General features: G+C 37.4%; 1 protein-coding gene across 5 annotated transcripts; it reads left to right on the top strand.

Moving 5' to 3' along the window:
• The first annotated feature begins 974 nt into the window (after window positions 1–974).
• LOC143039935 (uncharacterized) lies at window positions 975–24,437 on the top strand. Of its 5 annotated transcripts, none has more exons than XM_076210376.1 (17): window positions 975–1,154; window positions 9,883–9,999; window positions 10,102–10,177; window positions 10,406–10,644; window positions 11,516–11,675; window positions 12,072–12,149; window positions 14,534–14,738; window positions 15,883–16,085; window positions 18,858–19,010; window positions 19,122–19,241; window positions 19,351–19,656; window positions 20,015–20,110; window positions 20,225–20,383; window positions 21,183–21,269; window positions 22,912–22,991; window positions 23,960–24,022; window positions 24,221–24,437. In XM_076210376.1, the coding sequence occupies exons 1-16, from the start codon at window positions 1,113–1,115 to the stop codon at window positions 23,990–23,992; spliced, it is 2,154 nt and encodes a 717-aa protein (XP_076066491.1). In that variant the 5' UTR covers window positions 975–1,112; the 3' UTR covers window positions 23,993–24,022; window positions 24,221–24,437. The 5 variants fall into 5 exon arrangements, with proteins under 5 accessions (XP_076066491.1, XP_076066501.1, XP_076066511.1 ...); XM_076210386.1 differs by having other exon boundaries at window positions 23,960–24,039; XM_076210415.1 differs by lacking the exon at window positions 975–1,154 and adding an exon at window positions 1,282–1,319.
• Window positions 24,438–24,794: the final 357 nt, after the last annotated feature.

Raw genomic sequence — 24,794 nt, 5'->3', positions numbered from 1 at the left:
TACCAGATAGAGTTCAATGATTACCTCTGCACTTTTATTTGTCGCTGTCCTGGTAGTAAATCTTAATGCCCTGTTAGCACTATTCCTAGCACTAATGCACCATTTCCTGGATTTAAGATCTGGACTCACTAACACTCTCAAGTCCTTTTCACATTCTTTTCTCTTTAATATGGCATTACCTAAGCTAGAGTTAACTGGGTTGTGTAATCCTGTTTAACACACTAGACTGAGATATTGAATTCCATTTGCTATTTCTCTGACCATGCAAACAATTTATTAAGATCCTTCTACAGTATTCCAGCATCTTTCCCCGACCTAATATAGTGTCATCCACAAATTTACTAAAATCACTATTAATCCCATTGTCCAAGTCGTTTACATACATAATGAACAACAAGGAACTCAAAACAGAGCCCATGGGAACTCCACTAGCAACACTACCCAGGGCCGGATATACCTACTTGTGGGCCCTAGGCCAAACTCATCAGTAGGTCCCCAAATTTATACAAATATGGCATTCTTGCGTGACAAATTAGTTTCATTAGGCACCCAGTTACGCGTGGGTTCTAATCCAATGACCTAATATCATAATATGCTTATTGATAAATCCGGGCCTGACCCCCCGCTGTATTTTACACCGTTAATCCGTTAATGGGCCACTGTTTTCTGTCACTAATCAATTCAAACACTTTTCCTCCTATAGGCCTCGTTTCCCCTGATATTAGTAAAATTGTCTGAATGTAAATATGCACCAAAATGCAGTTTAAGAATTAATATAAAGTCATCCCATTAAAAATATAGTTTTCTTTTACAAATATTGTTTATACGCTAATAATGCGAAATATTCAATAAGTACCTCATGTGATTGATACTTATCATCTAGTTTGAAAGAGTACTCTTATTCAGTACATGTTTTTAGGGATTAATAAAATTAGATACACAACAAAAGTATATTTATCAACAGCTTGCCGCACGTAGAACACTGTCGGAATCAGAAACTCTTGAAACATTAACATGGCGGACCAGAGTAAAACAAGAAAAGGATGAAAGAAGTATTTATGAATTTTGTCAAAGCTCGTCATATATTTTAGAATTCTACAGGCATTGGTGTTATGGATGATTTCTCTGAGTCTGTTTCTACATTTAGAATTAAGGTATTGTATTAATGACCATCTGTTTGTTTTCAAAGTTTTCAATATAGATAGAATACACTCGCCTTGATCCAGGCAGATGTTGTGAATAAATGTTGTTTGCCTTGGCATGGTTAGTCCATAAATGCACTCGGCTATTAACGATGAAACGTCAGTGTGAAGAAAGAAGTAAACAGTAGTTGATCATTAAATGCCTTAGACACCTTCATTATGATAGTGACATATATAGTAATACGTTAACATTGGACTACGTCCATTAATTAGAGTAAACAGGAAATTGATAGCAAAGAAATATCAAATATCACTGCAGTAGACAATATGGTGTATTGTATTGGTGAAATGGTTAGGAACCCACGCCCAGTTTCCACTAATATTTATATAATGAATGCAGTTTCCTATGTGAATGTAATTGCTGTATAGAGTGGAAGAGACCTAGTTTTACTTACAAGAAATTCGCTTAGGCTATTCTACATAATATGTAGGACATACTGGTATTGGCTGTTATTGTAGTCATTGGAAGGATGGAAATAAAATTAGAATACTGGTGTCATTTCTAATTCTCAGTGGTCTTTATTCATTAATCAATCTGTTCTCTATTGCAAGAAACTTGTAGCCCCCATGACCACTGGCTGTCCATAATCACTTGGTGCCGAGGTTTTGGGTTGTATTCCAGTATCATCATGCAAAAATTCTTCACTTTTTTATTTTTGCATTTCAGTGATCTACTTTTTCTATGGAAGGGGTAGGTTAGTTTAGGTTATTTTTGATAAGGAGCTATTGGAAAGTGTAAATTTCATGTTAAATATCTGTGCATGAATTTGGAATTTTGCCAGATTTTGTGTTACTGTCTAGAAGCAGTAAACCAGGCAATGGAGTACAAGTTATTATGTGTCTTCTATGCAGTGGCTGCATCTGGGGTATTTAGACCTTGGTCAATTTTGTGGGGGATAAGATGACCAGAATATAGGTGTGCCATTGCAATTCTTACTTGTCTTCGGAGCAATTTTCCAGTTGGATTGATTTCTGGGAGATTTTGGTGTGGTATAGAATTTTACAGTCTTAAGGAGTATTTGTCTTATGATCTAAGTGTATCTGTTGGGTACTGGAAGTAGGTCATGGTATATGATTGAGAAGAATACTGCTGGAGTTATTTATTTAAAGCATTCAGTGGGCTGTATTTACCTAGTTGTATTTTACGGGAAGGGGAGCTATACTCATGGTGTCCCGTCTTTATATCTCATTTTATCAAAACTATTTTTAAATTCATGTATTGTTTTTGCACACACTACTTTCTCATCTAACTTGTTCCAAATGTCTATTACTCTGTGAGGAAAGCTATTCTTTTTCAGATCTCTTCTATAGCTGTCTTTCTTGATTTTCTTTCCGTGTCCTCTTGTATTGCTTTCATCCCATTTTATTAGATCCTCTCTATCAATAATTTCTATGCCTTTCATGATTCTGTAAATAGTTATCAAATCTCCTCTCTCTCTTCTTTGCTCTAGTGTCTGTAGCTCAAGTTTTGCTAGTCTCTTCATATGATAGTTTTGAGAGTGTTGGTGCCAATTTTGTAATTGCTCTTTGTATTCTTTCAAGTTTTGTTATACATTTTTTTGTATTTGGTGACCACATCGTTGCTGCATATTCCAATCTTGGTCTTATCAAAGTGATTAATATTTTCTTCACCATTTCTTCATCTAGGTATGTAAATGCCACTTTGATTGTTCTTATTGAATTATAAGTTTCTCCAAAAATCTTGTTTATATGTTTCTCAGGTGACATATTATTCATAATAATGACTCCCAGGTCCTTCTCATTTTCTACTTTTTTTATTCCTTCTTCTCCCAATTTATATGATCCTTCTATTCTTTTTTTGCTTTTTCCAAATTCCATTATACTACACTTTTTGGTATTGAACTCCATCTCCCACTTCCTACTCCATTCCCATACTTTATTGAGATCACTCTGTAGTGACTCACAATCTTCTTCCGTGTTCACTTTTTTTAACAGTTTTGCGTCATCTGCAAAGAAGCTCATGTAACTTTCAATTTCTTTATCCATATCATTAATATATATAGCAAACATTATTGGGGCCAAAACTGTTCCTTGGGGAACACCGCTTATTACTTCATCCCAGTTAGAATGTTGGTCTCTTATCACTACTCTCATTTTTCTTTCTTGCAAAAAGTCTTCCATCCATTTAAGCAGTTTGCCCTGTATTCCTCCTTCAGTTTCTAATTTCTTAAGTAACTTCTTATGTGGTACTTTGTCAAAAGCTTTTTTTAGGTCTAGAAATGCACAATCAGCCCATCCATCTCTTTCTTGTATTATATCTATTAGCCTTGAATAGAAACATATTAAATTGGTGACGCATGATCGTTCTTGTCTGAATCCAAACTGCCTTGGATTTAGTACGTTGTTTTTTTCTAAATACTTTACCCATCTACTTTTGATAATTCTTTCACAGATTTTTGCTATTGTACTTGTTAGAGAGACTGGTCTATAGTTTGTAGGGTCCTCTTTATTTCCTCCTTTGTATATAGGTACTATATTTGCTCTTTTCCAATCTTTTGGAACTTATAATTCTTTCAGGGAACTGTATTATGCTGTGTATTTTGTCTGCCAGTTCATTTTTGCATTATTTCAAAATCCAGTTTGCTATTTCATCTGGTCCATGCGATTTTCTGACATCAAGATTACTCAAGTGTTTCATTATTTTGTTCTTTGTTACTTCTATTTCTTTCATAGGGGGCACTTTCTCTTCCCATTCAATCTCTCCAGGTTGTATGTTCTCCCTTGTAAACACCGATTTAAAATGCTTGTTCATAATTTCTGCCATTTCTATTTCCTCTGTGTATTCAACTCCTTGTCTTAATTTCTCTAATTCTTGTTTGTTTTTCAGTTTGTTGTTTACAAATCTGTAAAATAGTTTTGGTTGATCTTTACATTTTTCTATGACATCTTTTTCATATTTTCTTTTTTCGTCTCTGCACACTTGTACATATTCATTTCTATAACTAGTATATATTTTCCATTTTTCAGGTCTTTTGTATTTCTTCCATTTGGTCCAAGCTTTATCTCTTTTGTCTTTCAACTCCTTACAACTTTTGTTGTACCAGCACTTTACATATTCTTTTTCTTGTTTTTGTCTTGGGACATACTTTTCCACTCCTTTTTTTATGATTTTTTGTCAAAATATTCCATTTCTCTTCTGTTGTATCTTCTTTGTGTATTCTTTCCCAGTTTTCATTTTGAAAGAATTCTCTTATTTTATAAAAATTTGTTTTTTCACACATCAATCTTCCTTTTCTATATTGTTCATTTCTTTTCATGTATTTTTCCTCATATAGTTCTAGTTCTATCAATATGTGGTCACTTTTACTTATTGGTGCCTGGTATTCTATCTTTTCCACTATTTCAGGTTCTGATGTGATTATTAGGTCTAGTCTCGATAGTTCTTCTTCATGTCTATACCTAGTGTTCTCTTGAATCCATTGTGTCATTGTGTGGTCAATAATCATCTCAAGTAGAACATTTCCCCATGAGTCTTCTCCACCCTTTACTGTCATCTCCTCCCAGCAGACTTCTTTGCAATTAAAGTTGCCCATCATAACTATTCTTCCTCCATCTTCCATTATCTTGTTTAATGTTATTCTTGTGTCTTCTAACATACTTTTATGTTCACTCTCTTCCCACAAGGCTGTTTTTGGGGGCACGTAGTTTATTACAAAATTTCTGCTCTTCTTATCTCTGTCATCTACTTCTATCATAATCATTCTCTACTCTATTCTTTCCATATGTGACACTCTTCACGTTTATATCCTTCTTAGTCAGGAACATAACTCCACCCCCTTGTTTTATCTCTCTGTTTCTAATCCAATAATTATATGCATTGTGTCCTATGCTGTTGGGTGGTAGTGGACCTTTTAATTTTGTCTCTACAATTCCCATTATGTCTGGTTCTTTTTCCTTCAGATACTCGTTCAGTTTATTCAGTCCTGTTATTAATCCATCTATATTTGTGTAGGACACTCTTAACTTTCTGTTATTTCCATTGTATTTTCTGTTTCTTTTTTGTTTCTCTCTGTTATGGTCCATTTCCTCACTTTCATATTCACTACTCTCCAATAGAATTCTTCTTTTTCTGACTCCGTTCTGTTCTCGTTTTTTTCTTTAGCTTCTTGTCTTTTCATTTTTTCTTCCTCTCTTTCCTCTTTATTCATTTCTCTTTTTATCCATACCTTTTTATATTGTTCACTTGCTGCTAGCTTCCCTGTTTTTGCTAAGATATTCTCTGATGTTGTTTGTGACCTGAATTTAATCTTAATTGGTCTGGTCTTATCTGTACTATATTTTCTGAGTCTAAACATCTCTTCAGTTTGTTTCATGATTTCAGGTTCATCTTCCTGAACTAATTCTAGTAAACTGTTTACTTTTTCTTTTTCCTCTTTAATTCTTGTGGTTCTATTTTTGTTAAATTTCTCTTTCATTCCTAATATAATTATACATTTCTTTTTATCTGCTAAGTCTCTTACTATATTCTCCTTCTGTCTCATCACTTTGATAACCGAGTCTTCAGTTTGTTCTTTCATTTGTTGCTTAATTATATCAGTAAATGCAACTTTACCGTTTTCTTGGATTTTTTTTCCAACCCTGTGCTTCCTTTGCTATGGCCTCTTTATTGTCTTTATTATTCCTCTTTAATTCCTCATTCTCTTCTCTACCGTATTTTCCGGCTTAAAATGTGCATCGGGTTATAATGCGCACCCATGCACTTCGTTATCTCAGTACACAGATAGCGTGCACCAACGTATAACGCGCATGCCCGATCGCATTTGTCTATAAGTGAGGAGTTAGGTAAACAGGTAGTGGAGTGGAAGGAGGTTTCCTCAAGGATAATGTGGATGAAGGTGAAACTGGGAAAGGAGATGTGGGTCTTTGTAAGTGCATATGGGCCTGGCAGTGAGAAGAGCGTGGAAGAAAGGGAGGCCTTTTGGATAGATTTAAATGAGTGCATAGAGGGTTTAGGATGGTGTGTGGAACAAAAAGGACAGGGGGAAATAGAAAATAGTGAATGGTGGGATGAGGAAACAAAGAAGGTTGTAGAAGAGAAGAAGCGAGCATTCACAGATTGGTTACAAAAGAGGACGGGGGAGTCATATGAGACGTACAAAGAAAAGAAAAGAGAAGTAAAGCAAAAGGTAAAGGAGGCAAAGAGGAGAGCAGATGTGAAATGGGGTAGGAGTATGACAGAAAATTTTGAAAGTAATAAAAAGATGTTTTGGAAAGAAATTAAGAGAGGAAGAGGAGGCGAATCAAGTAGGGAAGAAAAGGTAAAAGATGGCAGTAAGGGGAAGATGGGCAGAATATTTTAGGGAGTTGCTAAATGTGAAGGAGATAGCTGCAGTGGGAACTGCGAAGAAAATGAGAGTGATGAGTGAGGAGAATGGAGGAGTAATAAGGAAGGATGAGGTGAAGGCAGTTGTAAAGATGATGAAAGCAGGTAAGGCACCTGGTCTGGATGGATGCCATGCAGAATGTCTGAAAAAGGGAGGTTCAGTGATGGTGGACTGGTTGGTGAGGTTGTTTAATGTTTGCTGGAGAGAGGGTGGGGTACCGGAGGACTGGAGAAGTGCCTGTATAGTTCCTCTTTACAAGGGAAAAGGGGACAAGTGTGAATGTAGTAGTTTCAGAGGGATTAGCCTGTTAAGTGTAGTAGGGAAGGCTTATGGGAGGATCTTAATTGAGAGGATTAGGAGAGGAACAGAAGGAGTAATTGGTGAGGAACAGTGTGGATTTAGGACAGGTAGAGGTTGTGTAGATCAGATCTTTGTGGTAAGACAGATATGTGAGAAAGCTATAGGAAAGGGGAAGGATGTTTTTTGGGCTTTTATGGATCTGGAAAAGGCTTATGATAGGGTAGACAGAAAGGCACTGTGGGAGGTTATGCAGATTTATGGGATAGGAGGAAAGCTTTTGGGAGCTGTCAAGAGTTTTTATGAGAGTAGTAGAGCATGTGTCAGGATTAGAAATGGAGAGAGTGAGTGGTTTGAAGTAAAGGTGGGACTTCGTCAAGGATGCGTTATGTCGCCCTGGCTGTTCAACTTATGGATTGAGGAAGCTGGTGGCAGAGTTTGGGAAAGTATGTGATAGAAGAAAGCTAAAGATAAATGTGGGTAAAAGTAAGGTGATGAGATGTACAAGGGGTGAAAGTGGCAGTAGACTGGAAGTGAACATTAAGGGAGAGAGACTGGAGGAAGTGGATAGTTTTAGATACTTGGGTGCAAGTGTAGCAGGAAAAGGTGGAGTGAAGGTGGAGGTAGAATGTAGATTGAGAGAAGCGAGTAAATGCCTTGGTGAATTAAAAACAGGGGTGAAAAAGGATTTGGGAGATAGGGTTGATGAAAGAATATTAGGATGGTTAAGGATGGGAGGGGTGTGGAGTGTATTTAGGGATGAAATGGGTGGGAGTGTTTTTATGCCTTTCCCTTTTTGGCTACCTCCCTTGGAAGGGGGAAAAAGCCTTGGTATATGTATGTATGTATGTACCATTTTTTTTTTATTTAATACTGAAACAAACTACAGACTGTTTCATTTTAGCTTTGAACCTGCAATGACAGTGGTGAAATAGGACAGTCTCTCATCGAGGTGACGTTTAGTTAATATAACTCCCGAAAGAGGGTGTTGTAGTCAGGTGTTTGACACGAGTTTATGAACGGCCGCAACGGAATTTGTACCATACCTAAAGTGAAGCAACAAAGCCAACATAAAAATTCAAACTAAGATGCTGTGAACATGGGCAAATATCATGAATATTGATCATGTTTCATGGTGTTTAGGCCTATTTAAACATGAAAAATAAGATTCGATAGATACCTACCTATACCAAATATTTATATACGGTAGCCCATGCTGGCGTATTCTTTCATGTGACCATAGCTGTTCTTCTTGTTCTCACGGAATGTCATGGAGAAGTGTGCCTCCCGACTTTGTGACGGCCAACATCGTCACGTTGTTGTGAAAAAAATTACACAGCCGCAGAATTTTTATCGTAGGCCGTAGATAATGCGCACCCCCCATTTTTAGGCCCTTCCAACGGAAAAAAGTCGCGCACTATATGCCGGAAAATATGGTAACTTCTTTTAACTGTCTTTTTAATTCTTCTATTTCTAAAGTTAAGTTTTTGTTACCCTTCTCTAGTTCATCCAATCTTTCAACTCTCTGCACAATCTTGGCTACATTACCGAACCTGTTTTCCCAATGCTCGATAATCTTATCAAGTTTTTCCTCTAGTCTTGCTAATCGGGGGAGGTTGGTATCCCCCCCCCCCACCCTCTTTAAATCCCTGGAAACTATTATCATCACCTTCCACTGTGCTGCTCTTATCTATGTTTCTAATCTTTACATTTTTGTTGATCCTGTCATCACCGAAATCATCGTCATCATCGGTCCATGTCCCCCTCTTCCTCATTTCCTTCCATTTCCCTCAATAATCCCTCCCCTTCTCCTTTTTTATCACTTTCCCACTACACCACGAGCTTTCCCCTTCCCTATAAATACAATAAGATACTTCCTGGACGTTGAGATCCACATAGATTTTCCTTTTTCTTCGGAACTCCAATTCTCGCCATCCATTCGACGAAAGGGTGTGTGTGTGTGTATATATATATATTATATATATAAGAGGAGACTGTATGAAGGAGTGATTGTGCCAACAGCACTGTATGGGGCAGAAACATGGAACATAAGAGAAGAAGAGAGAAGGAGTTTGAATGTGTTTGAGATGAGGTGTCTGAAAAGTATGGTGGGGGTTACTAGGCTAGATAGAGTGAGAAATGAGGAGGTGAGGAGGAGAACAGGGGTGGAAAAGGAGCTGGGAGATAGGGTTGATGAAAGAATATTAGGATGGTTTGGATACATGGAAAGAATGAGTGAAGAAAGACTAGTAAAAGAGGTGTGGAAGGCAGATGTGGAGGGAGTGAACATGAGGGGATGTCCTAGGATGAGGTGGATGGATGGGGTGAAGGGGGCTTTGGGGAAGAGGGGAATGTCTGTTGAGGAAGGACGGGAGAGGACAGAAAACAGGGGTGAATGGAGAATGGTTGTATATGGATGATGTGATAGCATAAGGTGGAATGGGCGGGTGGATGCGGGGTGAGGTAGTATGTGTGAGCAAAATTTGACACAGCCTGAAGGGATTTCTCCCCGTCCTCTCCTTTTATGCAATGGGGGAACGGAGAGGGGGGGTTGCCGATTTAAGGAAGCGGCCTTGCTGTGGATGTGCTGTGTCTTGCAACACTGCCTCTGACCCAGGGCAGTGGACAAGGTGCAGGGATGACCCGTCATTCAGGAGGTGCTAAGATAAGAGGGAGGGTGGAGGGGTGTGGAGTGTATTCAGGGATGGAATGGGTGGGAATGATTTTATGCCTTTTTCATTTTGGCTACCCCCCCTTGGAAGGGGGAAAAAGCCTTGGTATATGTATGTATGTATATATATAATAATATATATATATATATATATATATATGTATACATGTTTGTATATACTTTTATATATATATACATATATGTATATATATATATATATATGTATATATATGTATATATATATGTATGTATGTAGTTATTAATTATGTATGTACTAAAAATTATATAATACATACAATGTTTTAATTTTCTCCATTACAATATTGCCATGAACCAGTATTTCTCACATATTCATTGGTTCCTGTAGGTATGGGAATGCCTTAAGTTAGCGAAGAAGATGCCCTCTGCTGATATAAGGAAAGCTGAACAAATTTGGAAGACTGCAACAGAACAATTTCAGGCATTATTACAGAACTCCCTTAAGGTAATTGTTTGGAAATATGATTTGTGTGTGATAATAGGGAAATATAGTATCACTGGAGATGAAAGATCTTGAACTTTATTTTCCTTTTAATAAACCTTACAGGAATCACAGAACCAGAAATATGTTGGTAATGAAAGTGAGCAGAATACAGGGAACTTTGCTGTACAAGGAAAAAAAGGTTTGATTCCTGTTGTACATTTGTAGGAAAATGGATATGGTGTATACTAATAAGTACTGGGCAGATTTTTGTTTGTGCTATGTGTAGAATTTCATCATGGGTTTTGTATTTGTTTTGTTCATATTTCGGATAAGGGTAAACTTTCTGAGGTATCAGAATTACATAACATCATTGTCTTATATACATAATTCTGTTCCTTGTCTTTACATAATTTTGACTGTATTTCAGCAAAGGGTAGCAGTTGTGAATTATCAAATGCACATAATAGAAGAGAGCAACCAGAACAAATTGAAGATAAGCTCGAGAATAATAGACATAGTCAATTTATGCCAGCACCCAATGTTTGTATAGAGGAGGATAAAAAAAGTTCTGTTAATCAAGATAAACCAATAGATGATGTAGACAGTGATGTGAATGTTGTTCATGAAAAACAAGAAAATGACACAGAAGCAGATGATAAACAAGAGGTAGGTTTTAGTATGTTGCATATACAATCATATACAATGGGTGGGAGTGGAATTATGCCTTTTAAGTTTGGTTACTGCCCTTGTAATGGAGAAAAAGCCCTTGGTATATATATGTATGTACATATACAATCAACTCTTAAGAATTTGGCACCTGATGATTTAGGATTTGCAGTAATTTGATACTTTACCAAGGAAAAGCAGGCCAACAGGAAACCATTTGGTCCATAACTAGGTTGGATGCAAAAAATAAAATAGATAAATAAATAGATAAATGGATAATGATAAATAATAAACAAATATAAGTAATAATAAATAAACAGATAAATAATAATGATTTATAATAATGATAAATAATAAACAGATGAATAATAATAAATAAATGGTAGGCATTACAGCATATTTCTTACGTATTTATCGAAATGAATCTTAAAACTTCAAACTGTACTACATTGCTCTGCTGCAGGAAGTTTATTCCATTCATTTACTACATTGTTGGTGAAGTTGTTTCTGTCCACTTCCAAATCAAATCTACTTCCTGACAGTTTGAGACCATTTTGTCTGATTCACACTCAATGTGAAAATATCATCACTTTTGATGTTGTCAATTCCCTTTAGAATCTTATAGACCTAACCTATATCAAATCACCCCTGAGTATGCTTTTTTAAGGAAAATGGATTCATTTTAGATGATTTTCATATGATTTATTTCTGATATTTGGAATAAGTTTTTTTGGCTTGCCGCTGTACATTTCCAATCTGTCAATGTTTTTAATGAGATTCGGTGACCATACGGAAAGAGCATATACCAAATGTGGATGAACTAACAATTTATATAACTTACTAATGACATTTTATATGTTTATTTTTTCAGGTCCAGTCTGTTCATCTTACTATATCAGCAGATCCCAACCTCATACCAAAGAGGAACCATATTCGACGTTTTCATAAGATAAAATCTCATGGGCGAGATCAACATCAGCATGCATGTGATATATGTCATAGGAAATTTCAATCACCTGAAATGTTAACACGTAAGAAAATTAATATCTTGAACCTAATGATGATTTGGACAGATTTTCTTTCATGAATGTTAAATGATTTAATGTTGTGGAGGACAGAATACTAATGTAGTATGTATGTATTGAAGCAACTTTTTCCAAAGTCTGACCCTCACCTCATCTAGTATTAGGTAGAACAAAAATCTATGGAGAACATAACCAAGATTAAAGATCTTTTATGCAAAATATTGAAAAATGTTGGCCTCTAGTTGTGTTCATCATCATTTTATTGATTATAAAGGGATATTAAAAGTAAAGTAGTATGAATAAATGTTTTCATACTCATATTTATAATCATTGGATTCATAGGCAGAAAACTAAGAGCACTTTATATCATTTTATGGTTTCTAATGAACTGTTGATTTTCAGGCCATCGAGGAACTCATGTGAATAACTTTGAATGTAATATTTGTCATCAGAAATTATCATCAAGGAATTCATTGGAAGGTATGTTGGATAATAGTAGAATGAGTTCAAAGGCAGTTATAATTACAGAACATTGGTTATCCACAAAGCACAGTGGCCACACAATGGAAAGGAAATATTCTCATTTGTTTCATTCCTACCAGGTGCATCCATTTCACTCCTTCTCACTTAACACATGCAAAATTCATGGCCCAAGAGAGAGGTTCAGAGTATTGGGATGGTTTGGACACATGGAAAGAATGAGTGAAGAAAGATTAGTAAAAAGTGTAGAAAGCAGAGGTGATGGAGTGAACATGAGGGGGCAACCAAGGATGAGATGGATGGATGGGGTAAAAGGGGTGTTGAGCAAGAGGGAGGATGTTTGTTAAGGAAAGAAGGGAGAAGACAGAAGATAGGGGTGAGTGGAGAAGGGGGAGTTATGGAGTGCTTATGTGTGAATGATATTTTGATGCAGCCCAAAGGGATTTCTCCCTGTCTTCAATGTTTCTGTATGAGAAGACGGAGAGGGGGGTCGCCAATTAAATGAGGCAACCCTGCTGTGGATGTGCTGGGTCTTACTGCATTGCTTCAGACCCAAGGTGATAGGTGAGATGCAGGGATGACCCATCATCCAGGAGGAGCCAAGATGGGAGGAAGGGAGGGGTGGTGAATAGGAGTGGAATAGGTGGTGATGAAATGCATGGTAATGGAATTATGCCTTTTGACTGTGGCTACCTCCCTTGTAAGGGAAAAAAATCCCTTGGTTTGTGTGTGTGTATATATACACACATATATATATATATATATATATATATATATATATATATATATATACATATATATATATATATATATATATATGCATATATATATATATATATATATATATTTATATATATATATTCTCTTTTTCTGTATGAGGGGATGGAGAGGGAGGGTTGCCAATTAAGTGAAGCAACCTTGCTGTGGATGTGCTGTGTCTTGATGCATTGCTTCTGGCCCAGGGCAATGGGTGGGATACAGGGATGATCCATCATTCACGAGGAGCTAAGATGAGAGAGATGAAAGGGTGGTGGAGGGGAGTGGAATGGGTGGGAATGAAATGGGTGGGAGTGGGTATATGCCTTTTGACTTGGCTACCTCCCTGGTAAGGGGGAAAAAACTCTTGGTATATAGATAGGTAGACCCGGCACTATCTATATACCAAAAGGCTTCTCCCTCACAAGATAGGTAACCAGCTAATGCATACATCCACCCTCCATCCATCCTACACCCATCCAACATCTGTTTCCCTTTTAAAAATCTCTTGGGTTCCCCACTGTCTGCATAGGTCAAAAACAATGCAACAAGACCCAGCATAAAATGGTGACCCTCCTTCCTTTTCCCCTCACAACTAAATAGAGAAGACAAGTAGAAATTGTATTGGGCTATATCAACTTATCATTCATTCACAACTCTTATTCACTCTCACCCATCTCGCTTCTTCACTCTCACCCTCTCACTTCCAATAGAATATCATATGAAAAGACAGTAATACAATGCTATGCCAGAATCTTGGAACAACACACACCCTGCACACTACATATCGAGTTAATAAATGTTTTCATGTATTTAGGCTTTACTTCTCCTAGTTCTATGGTGATCTTTATTGGAGAATAATCTAGGGGAGTTAATGGATGGTTTCCCATGTTGTTTGTACTTGGAGGGAGGGCAAGCGCTATCTCTTATCCTGTATACTACAATTAGGTAAATATGATTATAAATACTACACAGGTAGCAGCCCACTGTTTCTTCTTAGAGAGATCTATGGGAGTGCCTGAGGACTGTTGCTGATTACTGTGGGGCTATGGGTTTCTAGTCAGTGAAACTTCAAGTAACAATTATTATTTTAGGTTTGTAAGTATTTCATTATAACAAGGTCATATGAAATACAACTCTAGTGGTATTGTATCCTTAGCTATGTTTACAGTAGTACTGTATCACTGTTATTTGTAGGCTGTGACACAATGAAAATAAATGGTGGTACACATTTCCAGTGGGTGAGATGCAGGGATGACCTGTCATCCAGGAGGAGCCAAGATAAGAGAGAGGGAAGGGGGTGGATGGTAGTGGAGTATGTGGGGATGGAATGGGTGGGAGTGGTTTTTATGCCTTTGTTTTTTGGCTACCTCCTTTGTAAGGGTGAAAAAGCATTTGGTATTTGTATGTATATGTATACATATTTCCAGGAGTTGGAGAATTCTTTATATGCATTATATAACCAAGCATTAGTTCAGTTAAAAGATGATACCCCCATTTGATAAAAAGTAAGCTGGATAGTTGAAATTTGAGAAAGCTGACATGATTTATTTGTAATTTGTTTTAAGTGTAGAATCTTATGTATTTTCATTTCATGTGTCATTCATTCTATATATTTCTACTTCTAGTGCATAAAAGACGACACACTGGGGAAAAACCTTATGAATGTACAAAGTGCCTTGCCAAGTTCACGACACAGGGCAACCTGAAACGTCACCTGGCAACCCACACTGGGGAGAAGCCGTGGCAGTGTTCCCTTTGTGGCAATTGTTTCACAGAGAAGAAGTCACTAAAGTTACACATTAGAATTCATACTGGCGAAAAGCCACATGTGTAAGTTATTACATTTGATATTGTAATGATTATTTACCTCATAAGTTTCCCATATTTTTCTTTTCTCTAATATTCTAAATTAGTAACTGTTCTAAAGTATATTAAAACATGTTCCCTTAGTTTTATTGATGTCTTGCTAAGAACTGTACATAAACCAACAGGTTATGTGAACCTGATTTTTAAATCATACCTGTTAAGATCCAGTGGCAGGCATTTACTGCTCTACACACTGGATGGGATCAGTGATGGGAACCTGTAAATAATAGTACTGCGAGAGAGGATCATATTCCTGCCACCCATTTTCAGAACTCATCAGCACTCTTTTCTGTCAAGAGATAGAACCCCAAGGGACTGGTACTCAGCCCCAGGACTAGGCCCAAGATGTCTCCTTATCAATTCCAACTATTTTTTCCTCCAATTTTTTTCACATTAGAGAGTTGACAACAGGTAGCAGCTCCCCATACTACCACAAGCCAGTTAGATAGAAACAACTTCTCATTGGAACAATACATAGTCTAGTGTTTCTTGGTAGTGTGTGGTTGTGTATTTACCTAGTTGTAGTATATGGGATTGGAGCACTGCTCATGGGGTCCTGTATCCTTTCCTCCATTCATCAAATCTTACCTTAAATCCTTTTGTAGCGTTGGCTTGGCTTATATTTTCATCCACCTTTTTCCACAAATGTATACCTCCATGTTGTAAGCTGTATTTCCTCACATCCCTTTTTTTTTTTTTTTCAAATTTTTATCATGGCGTCTGGTCAATCTTTATCTATCGATATACCAAGGGCCTTGTCCCCCGTATAAGGGAGGTAGCCAGCTTTCCTGTGCTTCAGGTGACAGGTTTGATTATTATACTTAGGTCTTTGTCCTCCTTTGCTTTGGTTATTATTTCATTTCCCATTTTGTAAACCATCATCAGTGTGTGTTTGTTTGCTTGTTTACCAAATTGTAGTGTATGGGATTCTAGGTAACCTCCCCTACACACACACATGAAAAAATGCAAAATATTGGAAATGGGTCAAAGTAAGAAAAGACCCATTGTCTGTGTATGTACTTATGTATGTTATACATGATTTTGAGCTATAACCAATGCATGAAAAATAATTTTTAATGAAATGTTTTGTGCTGGCTACTTCTAATAGGTGCAAGATCTGCAACAAACGTTTTACGCAGAAAGTTGTACTACAGGGTCACCTTTTGACACACACTGATCAACGCAAGCACCTCTGTGATGTTTGTGGTCGAGCCTTCCGCCAGAGGGCGCAGCTAACTGTACACAAGCTCAGACATGATGGCATCAAAAGATTTAAATGTCAGCATTGTGAATCTCGGTTTACAACTAAAGGTTAGAAGTTTATTATTTTATGTGTTTTTCTTTTAGTTATACTGTTTAATGGAAAGCTCTGGACTGAATGCTCATGTTTGTATTTTATTTCCTTTTTAATTCATACAGGCAAACAAATTCTGTGAAATATTGCTATCTATATACTAATGGCTTTTTCCCCCTTACCAAGGGGGGTACCCAAGTCAAAAGGCATATACCCACTCCAATCCATTCCACCCCCATCCACCACCCTTTTCTCCCTCTCATCTTAGCTCCTCATGGATGATGGGTCATCCCTGTATCCTGCCCACTGCCCTGGGTCAGAACCAATTCAGCAAAACAGCACATCCACAGCAAGGCTGCTTCACTTGATCAGCAACCACCCTCTTTATCACCTAATGCATAAAATGAAGACAGGGAGAAATCCTTTCAGGCTGTGTCAAAGTATCATTCACACATAACCACTCCCTAAACCCTCCCATTCACCACCCCTCCCTTCCTTGCATCATATTATCATCTATATAGAGCCATTCTCCACTCACCCCTATCTCCTGCTTTCTCTTTTCTTTGTTGAACAGACATTCTCATCTTGTTCAATGCTGTTTTCACTCCATCCATCCATGTCATCCTTGGTCATCTCCTCAAGTTCACTCCCTCCACCTCTGCCTTCCACACCTCTTTTACTAATCTTTCTTCACTCATTCTTTCCATGTGTCCAAACCATACCAGTATTCTTTCATCAGCCCTATCTACCATCTCCTTTTCCACCCCAGCTCTCCTTCTCACCTCCTCATTTCTCACTCTATCCAACCTTGTAACCCCTACTATACTTCTCAGAAATTTCATCACAAACACATTCAAAATTTTCCTCTCTGCTTCTCTCATATTCTAAGTGTCTGCCCCATACAGTACTGTCAACACAATTATCCCTTCATATAATCTCCTCTTTGCATTCATTCCCAAATGCCTATTTCTCATCACACTTTTTAGTCCTCCAAGGCATTTACTGGGTTCTTTCAATCTACAATTTACTTCCATCTCCACCCCTCCCTTTCCTTCCACATGTGACCCCAAATACCTAAAGCTATCCGCTTCCTCTAGCCTTTTTCCTTTCAGACTTACTTCTAACCCACTACCATCCTCTTCCCTTTTACACACATTTACCTTCAACTGTCTCCTATCATATACCATCCCAAACTCCATCACTAACTCCCTTAATCCTCCTTCTGACCCTGCCACAAGTGCAGTGTCATCAGCAAAAAATAACTGGCTCACCTCCCATTTTTCTCCATTTTCTTTAACCATTTCCAATTCCCTATCCATTACCATTGCCTTTACCTCCCACACCACCCCATCCATTTACACATTGAACAGCCATGGCAACTTAACACATCTCTGATGTAGCCCCACCTTTACCTCAAACCACTCACTCTCTCCACTTCTAATTCTAACACAGGCGCTACTACTCTCATAAAAACTCTTGACTGCCCTGAACAGCTTTCCCATGATCCCATATATCTGCAAAACCTCCATACAGTGCCTTCCTATCTACCATTTCATAAACCTTTTCTGAATCCATAAAGGCCCAGAAAACATCCTTACCTTTTCCTAAAGCTTTCTCATAAATCTTACTACAAAAATCTGATCTATGATACCCCGACCTTTCCTAAACCCACACTGTTCCTCACCAATTACTCCCATTGTTTCTCTTCTAATCCTCTCAATCAAAACCCTCACTAGCCAGTCTACTATTACTGTACCTCCCTTCTTCAGACACTGTGCATGACACTCATCTAAAGCAAGTGCCTTGCCTGCTCTCATCATTTTAATAACTGCTTTCACCTCATCTGAGTGCTAGTCCCTACCTGAGGCTGAAAAAGAATCACAACACTGCAAGCAGACACTCCAGCTCTGTTGGGCAAAGGGTCCAGGGTGTGTGTGTGTTTAAAGTTTTAGCATTACCCATAGATTAGGACATATATGACCCCTGAACTCTCATCTAGGATGGTAATGGCTGTTAATCATGGGTCCAACATGTGACCCATGACTGTGATGAATCACAGACACACACAGGTAGGATAATTGGAGAGTAAGAGACAGGACCCCGAGGGTGTTGCTCCTTTTTTGTGTACTTACATCAGTTAAGCAAATACAATTAGGTGAAAAAACAAACACACATGCATGTGTGTGCACATACACACAAGGTAGGTGAGGACCCATGATGTTTCTTATCTATGTTAATGACATGATAACATGCTGGAAGGTACAGCAAGCTATGCTAACATGTTTACAGATGGTGCAAAGATCATGAGAAAAGTTAAAAACATAGAGGACTGTCAGTTGTTGCAAAAAGATGTAGACAGTATTCGCATGGAGTCAGGAATAGAAAATGAATTTCAATACCAAAAAATAGAAAGTATTGGAAATGGGCAATAGCTCAAAAAGACTATCTTTGAACTATTCTTCAGGAAGCAAATCTATTACGAAGATAAAAGAGGAGAAAGATTGAGTATTAAGATGGTTTTTCAATATATGGATGGAGATATGAAAAAGATTCATAGAAATCTTAATGGATCCAAGACTGGATATGTGTCAGTGGTATGGTTCCCAGACAGAGTGAAAGATATAAGCAAGATTGAGAGGATACAAAGAGCTACAAACAAAGTGGTTTCCAGCCTGACATATAAATCATACAAAGAGAGACTAAAAGTATTTTATCTGCCAATATTTCATAGTCCAAAAAATAGGTACTAATGCACTACTTTAATACGATATTGTATTTCCTAACTTCAGGTGACTTGGAGAGACATGTCCGCACACATACTGGCGAGAGGCCCTACCAATGCTCTATCTGTTACCAGTCTTTTGGTAGACCACAGACCCTAAAGGAACACAGGAACAGGCATTTTGGCATTAAGCCTTATGTGTGCAAGATCTGTGGCAAAGGTAAAGAAAAGTAATTGACATATATTTTTTTTTAATTTGTATTTTGTTGGACTTAATTCTTTTATGTCAATGTAGTATTCAATGCAAGTGATGTTTACATTTCACACACAGCTTTTCCTGAAATGTCTGCAAGTTATCGTCATGTTAAAGGTCAGCATGCATCTGAATGGAAAGAAAACAGTTCTATTACCACCCAGATACTTCATATAACTGAAACAACAGACATGCAAGGTAAAGAAATGCTTGAAAACTACTTTTACTTGTTGAAAACAGGATGTTAGGTTTGATAATTCTTGTATGATAAGACGACATAAATGTTGAATACTCATTGTTCTTCCAGAAGTAGGTGATACAGACTATGCTATTGTTGAAGTTAAGGAAGAAGGATTAGCTGATCCAATGCAGATGGAAGTTGCCAAAGAAGAGGCTATAGTTATGGAAGAAGCAGAGGAAGATGATGATGACGATGATGATGGAGAGGAAGAAGAGGAGGAGGAGGAGGAGGAAGAAGAGGAAGAAGAAGAGGAGGATAGGGATGATAGTGATGGAGTGAGGATGGAAGGGGGTGATCATATATTTGTGATGCACTCATCAGAGGTTGAAGAAACAAAACTTATTACTATTGCAGACCATCCAGACACTGTAGGTATGTTGTCATTTAATAGAAAAAATTCTTGTGTACTTTTTTTTAAGTTATTTGGATAATATTGATATCATGCTGAAGGGAGAGTATTGGTTGACTGCCCCACTTACCCCATCCTTTCAACCTTCCTTTAAGGTCTGTTAACCTTTGCATGGAGTGTATATAGATGTAGTTAAAGTGTAGCAATCATAAATAAGAAATTATAAATTTTTGTGATTAGGAAGAAGGAAGGGTAGTGAATAGTAGAATGAAGAGTAGAATGAAGAAGTGTGGTGGTGGCAGACTGATTTTACCGAGGTCAAAATTATTGTGTACTAGCAAAATAATACAGATTTTAAGATGTTAATCTTTGGACCTACAGGTGATGGAAAATCAAGAGGACTAGGACCTACAGAGGATTGTGCTTCTTTTCTCACATCAGTTGTAGCAGCAAAGAAAGGAAGGGGGCTTCGTGATGGTAAGGAATCAATTATTAGGATGAGAATTTTAAATTCATAAGATTTTGAATGAACGTCGGTCAAACATTCAAACATTCTCTCATGTATGAAATGTTTGATCTTCTACTTCAAAGATGGTCTTGGGATGCTGCTTTCATCACGCCACACAAGAAGTAACCATGAAACAGGACGAAATGAAGGGGTTCGTAGTGAAGACCTTGTGGACATTACTTCGGGTGATGAAGTTGCTGAGAATGCTTTAAGTCATACCATTAGCTCTGGAATTGTAGAAGGTGAATTACTATATAAGAGAACCAGTATTATTTATAATGTAATATACAAGTGTTTGATAATCATAGTGCTGAAGATGGTAATTTAAGTTCATCGGCTGCTGTGAAATCATGAATACAGACACTCCTCTACTTACGTTCATTCGTTTTACGTTTTTTCGATTTTACGTTTGAACTGATGATAAAAAAAAATTGTAAAATTTTTTTTTTTGAGTGAATTTTTTAGTTTACCGCGCTCTCCGTAGTTCAAACGATACTTGCGCACAACGCTGCGTTCATTGTTTACATTGCGCAGATGACAAACTGAACATGCCTTGCCTCCTCCTCCTCCACCATCTCAATTTATGTTGCTTGAATTTAATCTATTTGAAATTAATGTTATTATTTTACAATGTTATGTGTTTAATTAATGATTTAGGGGTGTTTTATAAGATACGGTAATAGAATTTACCAATGTATAGTACAGTAACAACTTACGTTCATTTTCAACTTACGTTCGGCCGTTCGGAACGTAACTAAAACGTAAGTTGAGGAGCGTCTGTACTGTAACTAGTTGCTGAGTAATTTTTATTCACTGAGGAAGGTATATATTTCAGTGGACAGGGTGCAGGGATGACCCATCATCCAGGAGGTGCTAAGATAAGAGGGAGGGTGGAGGGGAGTGGAGTGTATTTAGGGATGGAATGGGTGGGAATGATTTTATGCCTTTTCCTTTTTGGCTACCTCCCTTGTAAGGGGGAAAAAAAGCCTTGGTATATGTATGTACGTATGTATTAAATATGATTTTTTTCAAACTTCTCAGGAGATATGATGCAAATGGGAGCAGATGATGGCACCATTACCACCCTAGCTTTGTCACAGTTGGGACCTGTACAACTCCAGCTTGAAGGTAATTTAATATTTTATAGGCAAATTGTTATATTGATCAATATTATAATTTAATGTTTTCTAAAAATAGACTAGGGAAGATCTTCCAAGTGCAACATTCATGCTTCAGAAATAAATCTTTAAGATGGGGATGAGATGTAGTTGTAAAAGTACTTAACCCCTTCCATTCGGTGCCGCACACGTAGGCGTCATGAGGAGCAAGTGGATTCGCGACGCTGCCATATCGGCGTCTTGATTATATTTATTGTAGTCGCCCCTGTGTTTTTACATTCTCCCAAATGCGCCCTGAATCCCATTCTCTGTGGTTTTCAAAATTCGCGGGTGAAAGAGAGAACGATCGATATAAGCGGCGACTATATTTTATGATAAGAATATTATTACGTGACGTCATACGGCTGGCATTGGCTGCTGCCCGCGAGATTTAAGTCCCGTACTGAAGTGGTTAAACCTTGGATTTTGGTATGTGCATGTAACAATGAAACTACACACAGACACCTAAAGCTATACCAACACAAAACAAACTTTAAACATATTACAAATAAACATCATAAACAAATGCATAGAAATGCAATAATTTCAACATGGACCCAACATACACATATCACTTATACAGGAAACCAACTCTACAAACCACAATACTCACGTGTATTGAATACAGCACAATCAGGGAAGACAACACTCAGCACAAAAGTGGACTCATAACATTAATGCACAACAGCATATCATTCTTCAATACAAAAAACTAAATAATCACAAACAGACACCATAGCAGAAATAATCATAATCCAGACACAGATAAAGAAAACAACTTACAACATGACAAACATCTTCATATTACCCTCTATATCAGCCTCCAAGGCTACACACCCCAAACTCCAACCTCATAATACACTAATGCACACCACTTTATATGTCTACCCCCACAAACAACAAACCAGAGAAAAAGGATTGTGGTACTCCCCAAGGCAGACGTAGCTCCTCTTGGGGATCATGCACACAAACAACACAACATACACTCTATAAAGGATTTGTGGTAAAAGCCAGTTTCGGCTGTGGCATTCCTTGGGGAGACGGGACTGCTTGGACAGACAGTCTAGGGAACGACAACAACAACAACAACAAACCAGAGAAAGTAAAACATTAGAACAACTCCCCAAATTAAACATGTCAAATTCCAGCTGTCATCCCACTAGACAACCTTCCTAACACAACCAGTGAGCCATCTCCAGATATAACAATGCTCAACCTTTCTCTAATCACAAATGTCATGGGAGCTATGTATAATCTTCCCTTAAATCACTTTCCAATAAAGATCACCAAAGAACTTGAAGGAAAAACAAAACATACAAAAAAATACAAGAAAACAAAATTGCCAAGTTCAATCAATCAATCTATTGCCTCATATCTACTTTATATGGAAAAATATATTTCTTGACAAGTTTTGGATTATCTATTATTATTATCTTTTTTTTCATGATCTTGTGATACTTTCCTGTTCCAAATCAAGAGATCTTTCTTTCTTTTTGTTGCATTGCTGCTTCTAAGTTTCTTAACCCTTTACCTTAATTCTTTTCAAGATTAGTGAATTGGATTACTCTTCCATAAGACTGCTAAATGTAAATGTTTATACTTTTTTGCCAAAGGTGAGCGATACATGGTAGTACTGAGTAGCCGAGAAGCTGGTGAAGAAGCAGATGTTGGCAAGAAGGAAACCCTTCCTCAGGTGAGTTTCTTGCCTCACAAATTAAAGTTATCACTTACATTCAGTTTCTTTATGATATAATGACAGAGTTCTTTAGAAAGACCAACTGATTAGACAGTACATTATACAACATTGGAACATTCTTTGTCTGTGAGGAGTGGTGATGGTTCATACATCTTGAGCATTTGTAAATTTTTTTCACCTCATGCCACATTTGGACCTCCATTAACCCTTTCTAATAGGATTACACATAGCTTTTTATATGGATTGCCTTATATGCAAAGATCATAGTCAACTCCACATCAGTGCATCTGTACTTAAGTAGACTGCAGACATATTTTACTCCAAAGATACTAAAGGTAGCACTAATAAAATGCAGTCATACTCATCACAAACTATAAATGTATCAACTATTGGAGTAGTGTAGATGTATATATTTGAAAATTCACAGCCCCACAGTGGCTGGCAGTGGTCCTCAGGCCATCCCACAGAGCTCTCTGGGAAGAAACTTTGGACTGTTGTCTTTGCTGTGTGGGACTGTTTTCATGTCACTGGCTGAAAGTCGTTGGGGAAGGGGAGCAATTGCCAGTTGTCAGCTCTCCATGGGTGAAAAAGTGTAAGAAATACAGTTGAAGTTGATAGAAAGAAATTTTAGGCCCAGTTAGGAGACAGTGTGTCAATCCCTCAGGGTTATTGCATGTTGATTAAAAAAAAGGCATAGTACTGCATTATTGGAAAAGGGCTGATGTGATATCAATTCACAAAGGTGGAAGCAAGAAGGCATATTTTCTTAATGTTCCCATTTAGTTCCCTGATCTATTCACCCACATACAGTATATTTAACTTTTTATTTATTTTTACTACCTAGTACATTTAACTTTACCCTATGTTTTATTATGTTTTATGTACGCCTGTACTTTCCCCTTGCATCTTTGCATATCCATACACTCAGTTTGAAGACTATTTCCCTATTTTACTATTATTTACAGCATGAATGGTTATACAAACCAAATGTCCAATGAAGATAAGAGTTTTCATCCCAGTTTCATCAGGTATTTTGATTTCATGAGTATGTCATGTATTTTGTGTTTGTAATATGGATAAGTAGATAGTTACAGCAAACTGAATAGCAGATAGGGTTCTAATAACTTTATGCAGTTCATAAGGTTCAGATGGACTATGCACATGAGAACAGATGACAGATGGTTCTTTGCATTACAAACATTTAATGAATATCTTTTCTCTTACAGGTTTGGTCTGTTTCAGGTTTGGTCTGAGTACTGCTGATGTGCAGTTCAATCGATACCTGAACCTGAAACATGAAAATACTAAATGATGTGAAAATAGTCCTTTGAAATGGTAGTACAGTGAGATGCCAGTTGTACCCATGTCAGGACTGTTGAAGACACAAGTGTCATGATATCTAGTGTCTGTATGGATCTGTTATTATTAAAAGTTTTTCTATAATCATGTTTTTTATTTTAATACTTTAACATGAGGTTAGATGGTAATATCATCTTAATCAAATAAAGTTGTAGGATAAGACCACTATAAATTTAGATACCGGTAATATATTGTAGATGTGGGCAAAATTAAGAGGATGATGTGCAAGGGGAGAGGATGGCAGTGAGTTGGAAGTAAGTCATAAAGGAGAGAGAGGCTGGATGAAGTGGATAGTTTTAGGTATTTGAGGTCATATGTGGCAGGAAAGGGAGGAGTGGGGGTGGAGGTAAACTGTAGACCGAGAGATTAAAAAGTGTAATGAGAAATAGACATTTGGGAATGGATACAAGGAGGAGCTTATATGAAGGGGTGATTGTGCCT

Source organism: Oratosquilla oratoria, chromosome 2 (assembly GCF_046742065.1).
Source record: "Oratosquilla oratoria isolate Oo_2021 chromosome 2, ASM4674206v1, whole genome shotgun sequence".
NCBI classification, from domain to species: Eukaryota; Metazoa; Arthropoda; class Malacostraca; order Stomatopoda; family Squillidae; genus Oratosquilla; species Oratosquilla oratoria.
The sequence above is the reverse complement of the archived record's forward strand: the minus strand, read 5'-3'. Positions and strand labels throughout refer to the sequence as shown.

Bases quoted from the DNA above. Each gene is read 5' to 3' on its own strand.
- LOC143039935 (XM_076210376.1), top strand. From the start codon at position 1,113: ATGGATGATTTCTCTGAGTCTGTTTCTACATTTAGAATTAAG. The intron at 10,178-10,405 runs GTTTGATTCCTG...ACTGTATTTCAG, and splicing joins TGCTGTACAAGGAAAAAAAG to CAAAGGGTAGCAGTTGTGAA. The intron at 14,739-15,882 runs GTAAGTTATTAC...TACTTCTAATAG, and splicing joins ACTGGCGAAAAGCCACATGT to GTGCAAGATCTGCAACAAAC.